This window comes from Sus scrofa, unplaced genomic scaffold (assembly GCF_000003025.6).
Source record: "Sus scrofa isolate TJ Tabasco breed Duroc unplaced genomic scaffold, Sscrofa11.1 Contig597, whole genome shotgun sequence".
NCBI lineage: Eukaryota > Metazoa > Chordata > Mammalia > Artiodactyla > Suidae > Sus > Sus scrofa.
This window is the reverse complement of record NW_018085260.1, coordinates 22,169-42,382: the sequence shown is the minus strand read 5'-3', so window position 1 is coordinate 42,382 and position 20,214 is coordinate 22,169. Positions and strand designations below refer to the sequence as shown.

The window sequence follows — 20,214 nt, the reverse complement described above, 5'->3', positions numbered from 1 at the left end:
TGGGGGCTTGGGTGGGTAGCAGGGCCACTGGAAATCCAGGAGGCTCCTCCCCTGGGGCAGCTTGACTCAGAAAAACTGTCTGAGAATTAGGCAGATCTATTCACGGCCTGGCTAGGCTTGTTCTAGCTTTTCTGGGCTGCAGGCCTTTTCTCGGGGGCTGGTGGTGTTTGGTGCTGCTCTGCGGAAGTGTAGCCCCTCCAAAGGGCAAGCAGGCCTCTGCAGGGACAGCCCATGCGGTGGTAGCCTTCAGGCAATTGTTGAGCCAGCCCTCCTGGATGGCAGGCAGCCCCAGGTTCGGGAGAGTGTAGGGGGTGGGGGGTGGGGGGAGGGGATGCACTGGGAAGCACAGCTTTCAGCTAGCTAGCGGGCCTGTAAGCTTGCTGTGGCATGGGAGTATTCTATGGGGACCCACCCCTTCTTCTCTCCCCTCCCCAGCACGGGCTCAGACCAGGCTCTTCTCCTAGGTTCCCTCTGATGCAGCTTTCCACTTCCCCACCCCTAGAGTATTGTTCCCTTCCTCTGCAACAGCTTTGTTTTCTAGTCTCCCAGGCAGTCTCTGCCCCGTCAAATGGTTTCTAGACCTCCCAAGCAGTTTCCGCTCCGCCTCACCCCCCCAGCCCGTTCTCGGGGTCTAACCTCTGGAGCCAAGGTCTCGGTGCCCAGCCCTCACCCAGGATCTCAATTTTTGGTGACTGTGCCTGTAGTTCAGAAGGTCCATTCGGTTCTTGATTGGCTTTTCAGTACTCCAACTTACTGCTACACTCTTCTCTGCATCTGGAGATTTCTCCGGTTTGTTTGATCTTTCCCCCGAGTAGGTGACTTTCCAGAGTATGGGATCCCTTTCTCCTCCTTAGTTCCCTTTGGGAGTGACCGTCCCGCTCAGATTCATCTTCTCTCACTCTCCTCTTTTCTCCCGTTCTGCCCAGTAATGTCACGAACTTCTTGCCGTTATTGGAGTTTAGGTTCCTCTGCCAGCAATTGGTTGCTGTTCTGTGCGAGTCATTTTTCTGTAGATGTGCTTTTTTTGTTGTGTTTGTGGGAGAGGGCGAGCGTGTCCCCCTACTCCTCCACCATCTTGTCCTCTCTCCCTGAAATTTATTGTATTTTTAACTTTTATGGTTGAATATTTTTTGTATGGCATTGTTGCCCTCAGGTAGGTTAACTTTATTGCATTTTTTTTTTTTCTTTTTAGGGCCGCACCTGTGGCATATGGAGGTTCCCAGGCTAGGAGTCCAGTCGCAGCTACAGCTGCCGGCTTACATCACAGCCACAGCAACGCCAGATCGGAGCCATGTCTGCAAACTACACTGCAGGCCACGGCAATGCCGAATTCTTAACCCACTCAGTGAGGCTAGGGATCAAACCTGCAACCTCATGGTTCCTGGTTGCATTCATTTCCACTGTGCCACGCCGGAACTCCCAGGTTTATTGCATTTTTTATACCATACAGCAAAATGCTGGACATATATTTAAATATTTATTAAATTATAAACAAAACATGAGTTAAAGGCCAGAGGATATCTAGGGTTCTTTATATTCCCAAGGGACACATTCACTTTTTGGAGGTTTTTAAATATCCAAAGTAATGTTTTATTTCCCCTCTCTTCAGAGTGGCCACCTTGGGATCAATTGTGCTGAGAAACAATACATTCCCTGGGGACCCTGGTTCTGAGGGAATAATAAAGATCCTTTGTTGCCATCTCCAAGAACAAAAGTTAAATAGAGAAGTCATTCCAGAGAGACGGGTAAGAAAGTTGCAATGAGAGTATCAAACACAGGTCATCAGCAGACTAAGAAGAATGAGAGATGGAACAATGGGGTTGAATGACATCCTTGTTTTGAGCAGCCAGCAAAAGAGATCTTTAAGTATTCTTTCAAATCCATCACTTGAGTGGCCACAGGTTTTTGCTCAGCATGGAGAAAATCGTTGCCATTTAAATCGAGGATTGTGTTTACTTGTTAATAGGTTTTTTTTTTTTTAAAGAACAGTTTTAGATTTACAGAAAAATGGAGAAAATAGTAGGGATGATTCCCATATAGTGTGTGCCCAGTTTCTCCTTTTAAAATCTTATATTATTATGATACATTTGTTACAATTCATGAACTAATGCATTATTATTAAATAAAGTCCATAGCTTACATAGATTTCCTTGGTTTGTACCTAGTCTTTTCTCTATCCATGTTCTCATCTAGGACACGACATTAGTTAGTTGTCATGTCCCCTTAGGCTCCTTCAGACTGTGACAGTTTCTCAGACTTCCTTTTATTTGAAAGCCTTGAGGGGTCCCTTTGTGGCTCAGTGGTTAATGAACACAACTAGGAACCATGAGGATGCCGTTTGATCCCTGGCCTCGCTCAATGAGTTAGGGATCCAGTGGTGCCATGAGCTGTGGTGTAGATCGCAGACATGGCTTGGATCCCGCGTCACTGTGGCTGTGGTAGCTCTGATTCGACCCCTAGCCTGAGAACTTCCATATGCTGCAGGTGAGGACTAAAAAGCAAAAAAAAAAAAAAAAAAAAAAAAAGAAAGAAAAAAAAAGAACTTTGATAGGAGGATTACAGTCAGGTATTTTGTATGATGCCCCACAGTTGGAAATCAACTGATGATATTAGGGATGGAGTATCAATATAAATTTTTAGAATACTTTTTTATCAGAGATTTGTCTCTTCTCTCGCCTTTGGTAATTTATCCAACCATTTATTTATATCAGTATGGGCTTTTTGTGTTTTAGAAATTTTAAATAAAAAAGAAGAAAGGCCTTGGGAGAATAGATTCCTATTTTCCCTAAATATTTTCAAAGTAGAGAAGAAACTTGTACATACTTCGGAATGAACAATTGTAAATATCAAAATTAAAAGTACTTTTGAGAAAGTAGGTGATGTTTAATAAACATAGATAATGCTGTGAAAGCACAAAACTTTATTTTCATAATTACAGAGCTAGGAAATAGTAAAAAGACTATCAGTGAAAAGAGATAATTTTAATTATTTGGTCCAAGATCTCTGCATGACTGTTACCTGTTTGTCCACCTTTCTCCCTCTACTCTTTCATTTTCCCCCCACACAATACCTGGATTTAATCTTCAGTAGTCAGGTTAGGCTAAGCAACCAGACATTCCTTAGAATGTCTTCCCCAGGAGTACCTGTCGTGGCTCAGCAGAAACAAATCTGACTAGCTCCATGAGGACGCAGGTTTAATTCCTGGCCTTGCTCAGTGGGTTAAGGATCCCATGTTGCTGTGAGCTATGGTGTAATTTGCAGACATGGCTCAGATCTGGCATTGCTGTGGCTGTGTTGTAGGCTGGTGGCTGCAGCTCTGATTCGATGTCTAGCCTGGGAATCTCCATATGCTGTGGGTGTGGCCCTAAAAAGACAAAAAAAAAAAAAAAAGAAGAAGAAGAAGAACGTTCTCCCCAAATTATGAACTTTTTTGATGTTTTGATCAATCCTCCTGATCTCCTTAAATCAAGGAATAATGTAAGTCTGGATATTGGAGAACTTATCTAACCAAAACCTACTTACCCTACCCTTAAATTCAGGGCTTGTTCTCCTTGGGTCTGTACCTAAGCAACATCAATGGCAATGCCAGTAGAAGACTCCAGCACTTAGAAGCCTTGTTCTTTCTCTTCTGTAATCATATATTTCAGGATGCAGTACAACCAAATAAGTTTTGGAAAGGCCAGTAGAAATATTTTTGGTAGATAAGTTGGCTTAAAAGAAAGACTATAACGGAGTTCCCCTCGTGGCTCAGTGGTTAATGAATCTGACTAGGAACCATGAGGTTGTGGGTTCGATCCCTGCCCTTGCTCAGTGGGTTAAGGATCTGGTGTTGCCATGAGCTGTGGTGTGGGTTGCAGATGTGGCTCGGATCCTGCGTTGCTGTGGCTCTGACATAGGCTAGCAGCTACAGCTCCAATTTGACCCCTAGCCTGGGAACCTCCATATGCTGTGGGTTCAGCCCTAGAAAAGGCAAAAAAAAAAAAAAAAAGAAAGAAAGAAAGAATATAACTATCTTCATTAATTTTGAATTTTCCCCATTGATATCGTCTACTCATTCCTGAAAAATGAACATTTTGAAATGAGAAAGAGAGCTCTGGAGTGTGCATTTTTCTTTTAGGTCATGTTTTAAGCTTTGGTAAAGAGTATTTAATTACTCCTATACATCTGGACACTAGATACTGAAGTCTTCCCAAGGAGTGAGAAATGCTCTTTGGGCAATTATAGCCCCCATGATGAGAAGGCCATATGACCAGAAATACAACTTCATTTATCTACATTTCCTTTCTATGATATTGAGTATTTCAGAAATCTAGTTGCTGGAACGCATTTATGGAAGATACCATTCCTAATAAAATAACCTTGAAAGAAGGAGAGGTCAATGGCTTGATTTTGGCTTTTGGATTATGAGAGAAGAATGTTCCTGGGGGAGGATTAGCCTGAATAGGAAGAAATTCTTTTTATTTTGCGAGTTCAAGAATGTTGCTCTTGGGTCCTTCAGATTTAAATTTAACTTAGTCTCAAAACTCACCAAGAGTCTCTTACTTCTTTGTGAGAAATACCATCCTTTTTACTGTGCCTTTGAAGGCGTCTTTCACTTGTTTATTTCAAAGTGTATAAATGAACGGATTAAGCAAAGGGGCAACTGAAGTGGTGAGAACAGACACCCCTTTGTTAATGACCACTCCTTCCTTTGCCAAAGGTTTGATGTAGATGAAGATGCAGCTGCCATAGGTGATGGAAACCACAATCATGTGGGAGGAGCAGGTGGAAAAGGCCTTTTTCCTTTGCTGGGCAGCGGGGAATCTTAGAATGGTCTTGATGATGCATGTGTAGGAGAGGACCACACACACTAAGTAATGAGGAGAGTCAGCACAGCGAAACTCAAGACAATTCTCTCTATGAGCACAGTGTCCGAGCAGGTTATCTGTAAAACGGAGATGTGTCACAGCCAAAATGATCAATCTCATTGGATTCACAGAATTCCAGCTGGAGGCCCGCGCCAAGGGGCGGGAGGATGATCAACAGGCCGGCAAACCAGCAGCAGAGAACGAGGGTAGTGCAGACTCGGTTGTTCATGAGGGTTGTGTAGTGCAGGGGCTTACAAATGGCCACATAGCGGTCATAGGACATAGCGGCGAGGAGAAAAAATTCTGTGGCTCCAAAGAGGACAACAAAAAATAATTGGGTGGTGCAAGCATTATAGCTAACGTATTATCTCCAGTTGTCATAGTATACAGGAATCTGGGAATACAGACAGTCGTGAATGAGACTTCTAAGAAAGAGAAATTTCGAGGAAAAAATACATGGGTGTTTTAAGATGAGGATCCGAAAGTGTGAGGGTGATAATGATGAGGTTCCCAGCCACACTCAACATGTAGGTGAGAAGCAAAAATGCACAAAGCAGAACTTGGAGTTTTGGGTCCTCTGTCAATCCCAGCAGGATGAATGTGGTTATTACCGTATGATTTCTCATCACTGCCTCCTGCTAAGTCAAGGGGGATTCCACCTGAAGAAAGAAGCATCGTAAGAATCTGGTATTTGGATCTGAATGAATCACCCCAGCAGGCCAGCTCACATGCGCTTTCTTCCTTTACTTAATAATAAATTTGTTAACATAGCAGTGCTTTTGACATCTTACTAAGAGGCATTTATAGACAGTATCTATTACAGATCTTATGTCTATAAGAGAGATAGATAATTCTAGAATAGAATTAGATAATTCTCTGATTCGAAGCATATGTACAAAGATAGAAACAAGTGTATAATGTGTCTGATATGAAGTTTTCCAACAGTATGCCTTGATGTTGTGTGTCCTTCTGAAGAAAATGATATCACATTTGAAATTTGTTCTCTCCCATCTTCATCTTTCTTTGTTTTCCATACCACACCATACCAAAACGCTCCACTTTCAAAACCAAGAAGGATCTGTTCATTAGTATTTTTGGGGTGTTTTAAATTAGAGCATTTTTTAGAGCAATATCATGTTTGTAGCAAACTGAAGGTAAAGTACAGAAATGTCCCACATTCCTCCTGCTTCCACATACGCATATTTTCCCCATTATCAACATCTCCCACCAGAGTGGCTCATGTTACAACTGATGAACCTACAGGGACACATCACAATCACCCAAGTCCTTTAGTCTACGCTATGGCTCAGTCTTGGTGTTGTATGTCCACGGGTTTGGACAAATGTATGATGAGCATTTTATGTTGATCATCTCATGTGATTACACCAACCTTTAATAGCAGGACACTCACTTTAAAATGTTAGTTCTTCTCTTTGCCCTTCAAAGAATCTCTAAAGAGGGAGAAAAAATGTGCATCTTTGCTCAGTCACCCTATATTTAGGCAAACGAAAGTATTTCTATGCCAGTTTGGGGACAGCTTAAGCAGAGGGTTCCTAAAGTGGAATACAGAAAACATTTCTGGAATGTGACTATCAAGCAGACCGAACCCTTCTGTGGTGCTCTGGGTCACGGGCAGAGCTGAGAGGGGATGGCCTGAGGCAGCTGCTTTCTTTGCCAGCCTGACCAACCTGTGCTTTTTTCAGCCGGCAGCCCTCAGAGTCTGTCTCAGGTCCAGCTTGGTGACCTCCCGATTGAACAATTTCTGCTGCTCACCTTCCCCAAATCACCTCTCCCCCTAAGTTACCAACCTGCTCCCTTGTGTTCTCTGAGTTTAGACATATGTAACTTAACCAAGTGCCAGCTAGAGACAAAGGGACCCATATGAGCCAATCTTTGTAAAAAAAGTACCCTGTCTTTCTCATTGACCTGTATGACGGTCCATTTCAGCCCCTCCCAGGAGTTTTAAGCTGCCTTGTACTCTAATTTATATTATTTCAGGAATCCCATTAGAGGCTCAGGAAATTCCCCTCTCCTTCATGTCAACATTTACCTGCACGGGAGATTCATATTTCAAGCAACTTACTCTCAGGTCTCCATCCTGTAAAAGAAAACGAGTAAATGTGTTCTTACCGGGGATATCAGTTTTTAATAATAATGTAAAATACTGACCTGTAATAGGCACTAGAGTTTTGTTAGGGAGGTTTATTATTATTAAAGGAGCAAATTTAGGAATAATGCAAAAGTCTGCAGGAAAACCCTACACACTTCTACATAAGAGGAAAAACTGATTTCTTATGTGTGATTTCTCCAACTGACCCAATGTGTGCATTCTGAGTAGAGAATAAAAAATACCCGAGGTTCCTCTTATTTCCTATTGTCCAATGAAACAACCTACATTTATTCATTCAAATAATTCATGAAGCTTGTTAAATTAAACAGTGCTTCTGGCATTTCAGTCAAGCCTGTGGTAACAGATCCTTTGACTATATGACTGCCTTTTTTTGGTGTTTACCCCCAGTCATACCAATATTCTACATTGTGTTGGGAAGATTTCCCTGGGAGAATGAGAATACTTCTTTTTAATTTGGATCAAGTTGGTAACTATTTCATTGAATACATGATGAATTTTACTACCTTCCTCCTATAATTAATGTTTTTCAATTAACATTAACATGGAGTGTTTGAAGACAACCTGTGCAAAACTGCCTACTCTCACTGTCACTGTGGGAACTAGAAGAGTGATTGAGATTTGGGTTTTTCCTTCATCAACTCCCTATTTAGTGAATTAAAACAATATATTTGAGACACTTTGAACTTACATTTGGAACAAAGCTCAGTCAGTCTTCATTCGGGACAGAGATTCGAGAAGCGAATCTGTGCCCCCCATCCCCCCAACTTCCACCAAACAGTGGCCAAAAGGACTTAAGTAACAGGTAATAAGATGAAGTAACTTATAACACTGATATTATTTGATTTCTATTATGCTAGAGTGTATTATTGGGTCGTGGTGTCTTTTCCGTCACCTCTTTTTCTTCCGTCTCTTTAGCAGTAACAGCTCCCTAACTGACGGTTTGTCTGTGCCTTCCAAAGGCTAAAGCGACCATGGCAGGAAAATTCTAATTTCATGTCCCTTCAGAATAACAACATATCAGAAATGAGTGTGGTTTACCTTTCTGCATAATTATAATAAACGGAAATTCACATTTTAAGACTGACTGAACTCACTCTCTGCCTATAGTTAGAGAATATGGAAAAAGCCGTCATGACAAATTACACACTTACTTTTCTGATAGCTTTTTATCAGAGGCTTTTGAGGGACGCACAGTCTGAGGAGCACTGTGTTGGAGAGGAGTTCGTGTCCACTTCTGCTTCCACTTTCACAGTCCACCTGCCCAGCTCCCAGTCTCACCCTCCGTACAAGCCCATGTGAACACACACACACACACACCCCCTCTCACAGGAAAGTTTGACAAATGACAGAATTCTCCTGGATTTTCAAGGCCTCTGGTGTAATGAGCCCTGTCTCCGTTTTCTCTTCCTTCACCAAGCCGAAAACTACACCTGACACTACAATTCCTAGTTTTTCTGCTAACTCAAGGGGAAAAAAAAAGATGGTGCAGAGATAAGGAAGCTTTCTCTTGAGTTTTGAGGGCCTAGCTGATCTTCCTGGGCCGGGAGGCAGGCCTCCCTGCAAATTCTGTAATTGCAACATTTCTTTTATAGTTTAGTCTGCTAGGAGTGTGCAGGGAACCTCTGAGTTCACAACAAAATAGTCCTTAGTGATCCGGTTGCAAAAGGTACTAATGAATTGGCAGCAGTCTAATAAACAATGTAAAACACAGGTAGCAATGGGAACAGTGTCCTCAGAGGCGCTGTGGGTGGTCTGATATCTGAATGCCATTTTGATTTCTTTGTGGAATCTTTATGTGTTTCCTAGAATCAGACAGTTTGGGCATTTTCTATATGTTATTACTTTTGACGTAAATATCAGATAAAATGAAAAATAAAAACCCCTCCCTCGTTTCACAGATGAGGAAACTAAGGATCAGAGAAGTGAATGGTCAAGATGCCCCATGGGGTGTGGCAGGTTTTGTTCAAAAGTTTATCTGAATTCAAAGATCCTGCTTCTTCCTCCATACTACCCTAGACAGCTGTTGCAACATTTAAGAGCCTCCATAGCATTTAAATTTCAAACTTGATGTTCTAGTGCTAACCCACCTCTGTTTTCACCCTTTCTCCTTCTACTTATGACTTTCCAGGTAGGCAAAGAAACTACTCCTGGTATTTGAATTAATGCAAAGTTTGTCCTCCCACGTACTGGATAAAACCTGCCTGGTTCCAGGATCTGTTTCTCGTTTTGCTGTGCCTTATTCCCGACCCATGAATATGAATAAAGCTTTTCCTTTGACTATCTCTGCTGTCATTTCTGAACGTCCTTGCTCTTGCTGCTCATGTTGATCCTGGTGTCAAATGATGGAGCAGAGGTAGGAATGGCCTCTAGTGGAGCAGGTGTCTCTGCTGTCCCCCTCCTCAGGCTGCTCATTACTTTACAGGGGTTTCTCACACGGAATAGACACGTCCCATCACACCTCTCTGTGATCCTTCTATTGGCCCTACTTGGCCCGCATGTGCCCTACACTGAATGAAGTAGAAATTCCAGAACTTTCTCCATATGCTGTTGAGGAAAGCATCCAAGTCTCTACTGGAGAAGATTTATTATGCAAGACTTGCTTGTCTACTCTTTAACAAAAGTCCAGGAAATTCCAAGGGATAATCCATTCAACAGCCTTTGAGAAATACATTGTTAACCAGGAGACTTGGCTTCCTGAGGTGCTCTGTAGTGACTATTCTTAAAGTCCAGGAATGACAATGGGAAACAGGGTTTTGAAAAGAGCTCCTTAAATTCAGTGGATGAGGGGACTCTGGAGAGTAGGGGCCAGGTGGTGGCAGCACTTAAACTCGAGAGATAAGTGTGGTTGCCATGGTGTCCAATAGGGCTGAAGATTTGATCTGTAGTGATGTCTGGTATTGGCTAAATTATCATGCTGCCCCTAGGACTAAAATAGATGGGCAGTCACAATGGGGAAAGAATAGTCTCTTCAATAAATGGTGGGATAAATTGGATATCTACATGCAAAAGAATGAAACTGGACCCTTATTTTACACCATATATAAAAATCAACTCAAAATTAATTTAAGACTTAAATCTTAAGACCTGAATATATAAAACTCCCAGAATAAAATGTAGTGAAAAACTCCTTGACATTGGCTTTGGAAATAATTATGTTTGGATATGACACCAAAAGCTCAAGCAACAAAAGCAAAGTTAAACAAGTGAGACTAAACAAACTAAAAAGATTCTTCACAGCTAAGGAAACAATCAATAAAATGACAACACAGTCTATGGAATGGGAGAAAATAATTGCAAACTATATATCAGATATCCAATATATATAAAGATTTCTTAAAATTCAATAACAAACCCCTCCACAACCTGATTTAAATGAAGGCTAAAGGATCTGAATAGACATTTTCCCAGAGAAAACATTAAAAAGGCCATCAGGGAGTTTCCATTGTGTTGCAGCAGAAATGAATCTGACTAGGAACCATAAGGTTATGGGTTTGATTCCTGGCCTCGCTCAGTGGGTTAAGGATCTGGCATTGCCATGAGCTATGGTGTAGGTTGCAGATGTGGCTCGGATCTGGTGTTGCTGTGGCTGTGGTGTAGGCTGGAGGCTACAGCTCCGCTTCGACCCCTAGCCTGGGAACCTCCATATGCCACAGGTGCAGCCATAAAAAGACAAAAAGCCCCTCCCCCAAAAAGGCCATCGGTACATAAAAAGATGTGGAATATCAATAATATTCACAGAAATGCATATGGAAACCCCAATGAGATACAGCCACACACCTGCTGCAATAAAAATTTTGCAGTTGTTGATAACAAGTGTTCATAAGTATGTGGAGAAAAGGGAACCCTGGGGTCTCTGTTGGTGGAGTTTCCTCTAAAAACTAAAAATTGTACTCTCATATGATATAGCAGTATTTCTTCTGGGTATATACTCTAAGGCAACAAAAATCACTATTTCAAAGAGATATCTGCCCTCCCATGTTTATTGCAGCCTTAGTAAATAAACCAAGCATGAGTAAACAGCCAAGATTACCAGTTGAGTCATAGATGGATAAATGGGTAAAGAAGAGGAAGTATATACAAAGGAATATCATTCAGCCAAAAAAATGAGAAAATTCTACCATTTTTGACAACACAACTAGATTTTAAGGACAGTATAAGTAAAATAAGCCAGACAGAGAAAGACAGAATCTAAAAAAATGCATAGGAACAGAGACCAGATTTGAAGTTGCCAGTGGCTGGGGGAAATGGGTGAAGCTGGTCAAAGACACAAATTTCTGGTTATAAGATAAATAAGTCCTGAGGTTGAAATGTAAAGCATGATGATTATAGTTAATGATACTCTATTGTACTTAATGAAAGTTACCAAGAGATAGATCTTAAAAAACTCTCACACAGGAGAAAAATTGTACAGCCATTACAGAAAACAGAGGTAACTGGTGTTAACTAAACTTATGATAATCACTTTGTAATATATACACATGTAAAATCTTTATGGAGTACACCTTAAGCTTATACAATGTTATTTGTCAATTATATCTAATAAGATTGGAAAAAATAAAGGTCTATAATGCCAAAAATAAAAAAACAAACAAAAAATGTTTCCATTTAATAATAAATTAGTTCCATCTTAGTCTGTAGCAAGATGGTTTGTATTAAAAAAAAGAGAAACAAATTACATCTACCCATTATCCTGTTTTTGAAACAGTGGATGCTAGGAAAGAATCCCAAGATAAATAATTTTTGACCTGGAAGAACTTAAAGAAATGAATGGAAAAGGACAGCTCTTTTTTTTGTTACTGCATTTTTGTGTTTCAGATGTAAGGAAGATGAGGTACTATTTGGACCTTCTGGAAATTTATATTCATGCTCACTTATAGACGTGAACAACAATGGAAGTTCTATTTTTTAAGTTTTATTGAAGTAAAGTTGATTTACAATGTTGTGATAATTTCTGCTGAAAAAGAAGTGACTCAATTATACATGTACCCACCGCCATTATTTTTCAGAAAGGTCTATTTGAATTAAGGCTACCGTGCTTTCTTCAGTCCATGGTTCTCAGAGTAATAGAAAAGAAACTTTGGTGGCAAGTTAGGCTCTAAATTCAGGACTGTACCCTTGATTTGAATTAGAACACAGTAAAAGATGAAATGTTTATATGTGTAAATTTAAATTTATACAATCATTGCCTAATTCTTTGAAAGAAAAGCCGTCTTTTTTATTGAGTCCCTGAAGGCTTGTTTGACTTGCTTATTCCGTAGTGTATAAATGAAAGGGTTCATCAGAGGAATAACCGAAGTGTTGAGCAGGGACACCGCCTTATTAATGGCCACTCCTTCCTTTGCCGGCTTGATATAGATAAAGATGCAACTTCCATAGGTGATGGAGACCACAATGATGTGGGAAGAACAGGTGGAGAAAGCCTTTTTTCTCTGCTGGGCTGAAGGGAGCCTTAAAATGGACTTGATGATGTAGGTGTAGGACACAATCACACAGACGAGTGTGACCATGAGGGTCAGCACAGCCATGATTAAAACAAGTTGTTCTACAAACTGAGTGTCTGAGCACACGATCTTTAGAAGAGGAGATGCATCACAGCCAAAATGGTCAAGGAGATTGGAGTCACAGAAATCTAGCTGAACTCCTAGGCTGAGAGGTGGGAGTATAACAATTAACCCAATCAGCCAACAGCCAAGGACAAGAACGGTGCATATCCTTCCATTCATGATGGCGGTGTAGTGCAGGGGCTTGCAGATGGCCACGTAGCGGTCATAGGACATGGCGGTTAGGAGAAAAAATTCTGTTGCCCCAATGAGGATGACAAAAAATAACTGGATGCACAGGCATTATAGGTCACGTTTTTGTCCCCAGTTGTCATGCTATACAGGAATCGAGGAACACAGACGTTGTAAGTATTATCTCTAGGATGGAGAAATTCCGAAGGAAAAAGTACATGGGTGTTTTAAGGTGAGAGTCCACCAGAGTGAGGAGGATGATGACCAGATTTCCAACAACAGTGAAAATGTAGGTCAGAAACAGGAATACCGAAAGAAACACCTGGAGTCGTGGGTCATCTGTTAATCCTAGTAGGATGAAGGAAGTGATAGCAGAATGATTTTTCATCACTGTCTTCAGATACATAAGAAGTCTGTATTAATAAATCATAAACGTTGAATCTGAGGAATAAAATATAAAAATAATATCTCAATAAGCTATGTATAGAAAAGTAGCGAAAGAAGCCTGTAGAAGCAGATTTTAGAGCTTTTACTTGATCATCAATGATCACGGTGTAAGTGAGCACATCGTGCTTCATTTCCCTGGACTCTGTTTTCTCTTCCTTGCTCTTCAGACTGTAGTTTATGAAAAATACTCATCTGAAATTTCATGTCTGCTACCACAAATTTAAATGTAGATCTCACAGTCCCCGGAGATTTGGCAGCCATCCTGGTGTCTCCGGTCCTCAGTGTAGAGTAGGAGATCCACAAATGACCATTAATAGAAAAAAATGGATAAAAATTTGTTTTATCCATTTGCCATTAAAGCCTGTCAATGTATCATTCTCATACCTTAGGGTCATAAAATACCACCAATGTCTTATTCACACTATTTTCTGTGCTTTGCAACACGTGTCCCCTTCAAATAATTTCTTAATCCCTCAACATCCTAGAGAAGCTTTTATTGTTTGGGTGACTTGGGAGCAGTATCACGAGTTATCATGAAATTTCCTGAGTCCCATCCTCCTCCAGGACTTCTTCTTTGCACTCCTTTCATGATAGATAACATGCTGAAATAATAGCATATTCGTGTTTTTCTTGTGACGTTTGTGTTTCTCTTGCGAATCAGTTTGACCAGCCTCTCTTTTTTGTCCTTTCTTGAATTCCTGTTTCAACGTTCATCCATTGTCTAAGGTCCCACCCATCCTAAGCTTTCCCAGAACCCTAACAAATTGAATGTTTTGATCGTTTTCCCCAGGGAACAGAGTCCTGCCCTTAGGCTTTGCACAATCCTTACAGAACCTCCTACTTCAGCTCCCAAATGCCTTCTGAGGCTGCTTTCCAGCTCCCTAATAACATAAAATCTATATCCTCCAAGATGTAGATGAGGGAGGATATTTCTTGGGGAAAGCGCTGCTTTCTTTGCCATGATTTCTTTCACTGAAGACACACCTTACCTTTGGGAATGGCTTTAATCACTGCTACCCTATCAATGCTTGAGGACATCTCTGTTCTCAGCAGCCTGGCCCAAGAAGAGACTTACATTCTGTGCTTATTCCCCCAAAGAACGGGTGTTGTCAGGCATTAACATTAACAAGGGCTAAATATGACACAGAGAATAAATAAAACTTGCTATTAAGTGTGACTATTTTTAAAAGCTGAAAACCCACAATCCATCCTTAGGCACTTCCCTACAAGGTTGCCTCCCTGTGTTGCTTCCTTTGAGGATCACGGCACACAGCCATCATTTCATCACTTTCCAGGAAGCCCTTGAGCAGTTTTTCATTTCTCACATTTCTCCTCTATTCACTCACTCTCTCAGGGATGAGGGTATATTGAACTTCTAAGAAATATCAGTGCTGGAATTTAAGCCAGTTCAAATTGGATCCAAAGATTCCATGTTTCCAGGAAAGTTGTCATTTTAGGATGTGGGGCAACTGCTCATTCTGTGTCAATTCTCATAGTCACAAATTAATTAAAATGTTAGCTTTTCAAATATTTCCTAGCTGTGAATGGTACCTCCAGGGCATCTGGGTTACTTCAGTAAGTGACTAGAATGGTATTTCCTTAGGAGATAAATTCCTTTGCAATGTGAACGTTTTTTATGAGATGTTTAAAATATTCCCCATGAAGTACCTTGTGTGCTGTTTCCCTCCTGGCCCGGGAAAGATATCCTGTCTTGTCTGTTAGGCTGGTTGCCAGAATGTGATAGGACACCTTCCTAGGAAAAGTCTGCTGACCTTCGCTTATAGCATAAAGGGTTTGCCTACGTGTTGACGACATTTAAATAAGGTGTGCCTGTGCCAGGATTGCTCTCTGAGGCTGATGTGATGGTTTCCTGAGAGCCACACATCTTCCCACTTAGTGCCTCCAAAGTTGTCCTCAGCTCCTTCTACCCATGGACCCCAATGCTCATGCTGCCCAATACACTGACTCCCACTTAACATTGCGGGGTGGTACACCGCTGCATACCATAAAAATATATAACCTTGTGCCTCAGTTCAGAGGACATGGTGGAATGAGATTCACAATTGAACTTCACATTACTGTTTGAATGACTGCTTTAAGAGGAAAATCATAATAGAAAGAAATTATATTTAATTTCTGTAGTTTTAGGCTATGACTGTTTCACTTCCTGCTCTCAAGGAATCATTTTAAATTATGAAGAATTGTTATTTATTATTTTTGTCTTTTGAGATAATAACATTACCTTAATCCCTCACTATAAAATAAAAATATGTATTTATTCTCTACATTCACCTAGAACTGAGACAAATATAAGAAAGAAAGCAAGATTTCCTAAAATCACCTTGTACGGAGTTCATCATTTTTCATATCTTGTTGAATTTATTTACAATCTGTTTGTACATATATTAGTTATGTACAAAGGCAGTTATATATAGTTTGTGAAATTAATTTCATATGTAAATAACATTTGATATTTTCCTCACTTAACCTCACCTTTATTCATGCAATTGTTTTTATAGTACTTAGAGTGTATTTCCTCATGTCATTAAATATTCTTTAAAAACACAACTTTGCTTATTATATCCAAACATATAAAGGAGAAAACGATAAAGTTAGTAGTTTTAATATTGATCATCAAAATTTCTTCCATTTGCTATAAAATAATCTTTTAGTGGGCATTCTTATATATAAAACTTTTTTTTTTTAACTCATCAGATTTCACATTTAAGAACTGGTCAAAAAGAAACATTGAATAAAGGGCTCCCCATATTTACTGCTAAGCCAGTCCTTTAGGAAATTTGTCCTCATGTATAGTTCCGCTATTTGTAAGTGAGAATCTCTATTTTCTGAAGCCTTAGGGATTTGAGCATTACTGCTTTGGATTTTTTTTTTCCTTGTCTTTTGCCTTTTCTAGGGCCACTCCCGCGGCATATGGAGATTCCCAGGCTAGGGGTCCAAACGGAGCTGTAGCCGCCCGCCTACACCAGAGCCACGGAAACGCGGGATCCCAGCCGCGTCTGCAACCTACACCACAGCTCATGGCAATGCCGGAACCTTAACCCACTGAGCAAGGCCATGGACCGAACCTGAAACCTCATGGTTCCTAGTCGGATTCGTTAACCACTAAGCCACGATGGGAACTCCTGGATATTATTTTCAATACTTTTACTAACAAGATAATCCTGATTTTTTAAAATTGGTATTCTTCTTGTGAAGTTTGCCACTTTATTCTAATTCATAGTCATTTCACTTCAAAATCATCACCATTATGTTTATCTGACCTTATGATGTTTTCAATTAATAACAAACATGCTTATTTTACATTCCTTTTTTTTTTTTTTTTTTTTTTTTGGCGGCACTTGCTTCATTTGGAAGTTCCCGGGCCACAGCAATAACCAGAGCTACAGCAGTGACAATGCTGGATCCTTAACCCACTGAGCCACCAGAGAACTCCTTTACTTTACTTTTTTTGTTTGTTTTTATATATTTACCTATGTGAGTTATTTGAGTGCACTAGTAAAAGAACAATTAACATCAGAGGCTCTAAAATCCTAAAATGTAGTCTGACCTAATTAATGTGACTTTAATTATGGATTTGGACAGAACTGAGGCAGCCCAAGGGATGCACTGGAAATGTTTAAGGATAAGTTAAATAATCATTTAGCAGAGTGATGGAAAGGGGTGGTTGCCCCTTTGAGGCTGTTTCTAACCCTCATGTTGTAAGGGTCTATGAAAACATGAGGAATGTTTTTTGAGCTTCATTTTTGGCCCCTCTCATTATGCCATGGCAGTGCCAACACTGCTGTGTACGTATCTGGTCTTACCCTTAAGTCTAATCTCTTCCAAGATCACAACCCAAGAGTCATGTTCAGATTGATTATCATGTTACATAGAACAAAATGGCAGCTCAAAGATTACTTTTCAAATCCTCTCTGAACACAAAGGTACTTCTTATACTCACATTTTCCAGCAGAAAGTTTTAAACTCAGTGCCTTTCCCCAAGGGCTGCTTTTACACAATTTCCCTGGTTCCAGTTTTCGAACTTTTAGGCACAAAAATGACAAACATTTCATACTTACTTTCTGATGGTTCCCATGACTTTTCAGGACATTTAACCCAAAGTTCCTTCATGAGTCTGAGAAATACTGGGTGCTAGTGACTATAATTTTGAGCTAAGTTTGCCCTGCATACTCTTCCAGGTAAGAGTGTCTGCAAATGCAAGGTAATGTGCAGTGAGCTACCAAACATCACCACATCGCAAATGGAATCTGATGAGAGTGCCTGTCTCTCATGTGACTATTATAAATACTTCTCTAAATTCTGTGATTGAAAGAATGGAAAACAATAGTAAATAAATGCTAGCAACTCTCCCTGGCTGTGAAGTGAAGATGCGCTGAGCTTTTTTTGCAAAGATATGGATTACTCTATACATTTTCATTAGTAGAAATGGCAGGTGTTTTCTTGGTTTTATCTGCTTAAGTGCATGGGGATCAATTGAGGGAACAAACAAAAATGTTCTTGGTGACCCTATTCAAAACCACCAATGAACCTATAGTAAAATTAACTTTGGCAGAAAAAAAATTAACACCTGTATGGCAGTGTCCACAGAGATGAGAAATGCAATCATAATAGCATCAGTTGCAGGGCAAAAAGAAAGTCAAATGATAAAATGACAATCAGATTCTCATAGTGTTCTTTTTACGTGATCTAAATGCTGGGGGTCAGCCGATGAATTTTGTTATAAGACACCCTTAAGTGATCTACTCAAGTCACTTTTAAAATATAAAATTAAAAATTAAAAAAATCCCTAAATACTTCTTAAGAATAATTATCTCTCAATGTATTGTATTTCATTGCATTAATGGATCAATATATGCCATAGGTTCATCATTGGAATTCCTAGTAAAGAAGATGAAATTGCTCCAGGAAGATTATTTCTCATAGAAAATTATACAGTTGAGAAAGGAACCATTCAAGTTTGAGACCAAATTAATTCAACTTAAGAAATAAAAACAATCAAAATGTTTTACTTTTATTGTAACCAATAGAATTAGGTAATGGTATATTCCAGCAAGAAAGAAAAAAATGCATTCACCCAAGAGAGGAAAATATCTTTAGGGTAACAGGAGTAGGGTAGTTACAGATATGAATAACACTTATTCTTAAAACTAAAATAATATTAGTAATAAAAGGAAAATATTACCATCTCTCTCATAAGACATCAGTTAATAGTCTCTAATAAAATAGTCCAAAACAAGTGGAAGAAGAAAAAAAAATAAGGCTAAGTGATTTGCCTTATTAGCAATGGGGGCCTAGATATCAACTCTTCCTAGATATTACAAGAAAAATCAAAATTAAATATGTGTGTTAAAGTATTAAGGGTAGGAGTTCCCATTGTGGCGCAGTGGTTAACAAATCCGACTGGGAACCATGAGGTTGTGGTTCGATCCCTGGCCTTGCTCAGTGGGTTAAGGATCCGGCGTTGCTGTGAGCTGTGATGTAGGTTGCAGACGCGGCTCAGATCCCGTGTTGCTGTGGCTCTGGCATAGGCTGGTGGCTACAGCTCCAATTCGACCCCTAGTCTGGGAACCTCCATATGCTGCAGGTGTGGGCCTAGAAAAGTCAAAAAAAAAAAAAAAAAAGAAATATTGCTTAGTTTCCCAAATGATGATGCGAATTTATAATTATTGAGATAAAAAAGTTTATTCAAATTTTTAATTATTAATTAGTTTGATGAACAACTTAAAATTTTCACATTTGTGAATATACCAATTAATATGAGTAATCTTACACAGGAAATTTCTAGAAAGGTATAATCTGAGATATTATGGGTGGTTATTATATTGGGTTTACCTTTTCTATTTTTGTTATTTAATTTTATTTATTTCGTATTTTATTATTTTTTAATTTTTTGGCCACAACTGAGGCACATGGAAGTTCCCAGGCCAGGGATTAAATACGAACCAGAGTGGTGACCTGTGCCACATCTATAGCAATGCTGGATCCTTAACCCATGGCCCCACAATGGGAACTCCATAAATAGCAATTTTAAACAATAAATAGAAATTACTTTACTCTTTATAATAAAAAGCAATTACTAGATATTGCAAGAAAAAATATGTGTGTTAAATATGAAGGGTAATACACAATAATAGGAATGCGCTTAATACTACTGAACTGTACCTTTAAATTGATAGAGATAGTAAATTTTATGTTATGTATAAATTACCACAATTATAAAAAATAGAACAAGAAAGTATAAACAAAAACCAAAAAATATATATTGAGGGTAACCCCAAATAAAATAAAATTTTGTATCTACTTTATAATAAATAGCAATTACTTAAGGTAAAAATAATTAAATGAAGGAAGGGAAAATTATTCCGTTAGCAGCTATTAGTAACTATAGATGTTTTTGAACAAGAGGAAGAGAATGTAGACTTATTCTTTGTCGTTTTAGTTTTATTTTATGTAAAAGTCCTGTGTCGAATTCATCGTGGAATATTCAGCTCTCTGAGGACACTGTCCCCATGGCTGCATGTTTCAGGATTTTTGCCAAATGATTGCTCAGAAGATTCATAAGTGATTTTAACACCCAGTTTACCCAGGATTCATGTTTATTCACTTGGTTTCATGTTTGGCACATGAAACAATCATCAATCTTCTCACTGTCAGAAATTCTCATTTTTGTCTAGGAAGGTTCAGTTATTGTGTTTCTCCAAACTGGAGAGAGTTCTCGATATTCCTCCAGACCTTGCATCCGCAATAACCTTTCAAAATAACACAAATACTTTGGTAGGAAAGTCTTGGCCACAAGGTGGAAATGAAAGAATCTGATAAATCAGTGCCATCCCAGAGTTGCCTGTGAGGTGAATATGGGTGGATGAGTAAGAGTGACCCCTAGAAGTCCACATACAAGCCTATGCATAGTTTTCATCCTTCTAAACCTCAGGAATAAATAACCAAGTGAAACCATTATGTCTGTGGTCTTGGAGAGACTTAGAAAATTATTTTTTCTTTTCTTCTTTCTTTCTTTTTTAATGGATGCACCTGTAGC

General features: G+C 39.5%; 1 protein-coding gene and 1 pseudogene across 1 annotated transcript; both read right to left on the bottom strand.

Moving 5' to 3' along the window:
* Positions 1-3,968: 3,968 nt before the first annotated feature.
* Positions 3,969-5,527, bottom strand: LOC100525397 (annotated as a pseudogene).
* Positions 5,528-11,031: 5,504 nt separating this feature from the next.
* Positions 11,032-14,649, bottom strand: LOC100519484 (olfactory receptor 6C2-like). Its single transcript, XM_021082277.1, is given in 3 exon segments — positions 11,032-12,811; positions 12,814-12,879; positions 12,882-14,649. Coding segments are annotated over 3 exon segments (948 nt in total). The 5' UTR covers positions 13,117-14,649; the 3' UTR covers positions 11,032-12,164.
* Between the last annotated feature and the right edge of the window lie 5,565 nt (positions 14,650-20,214).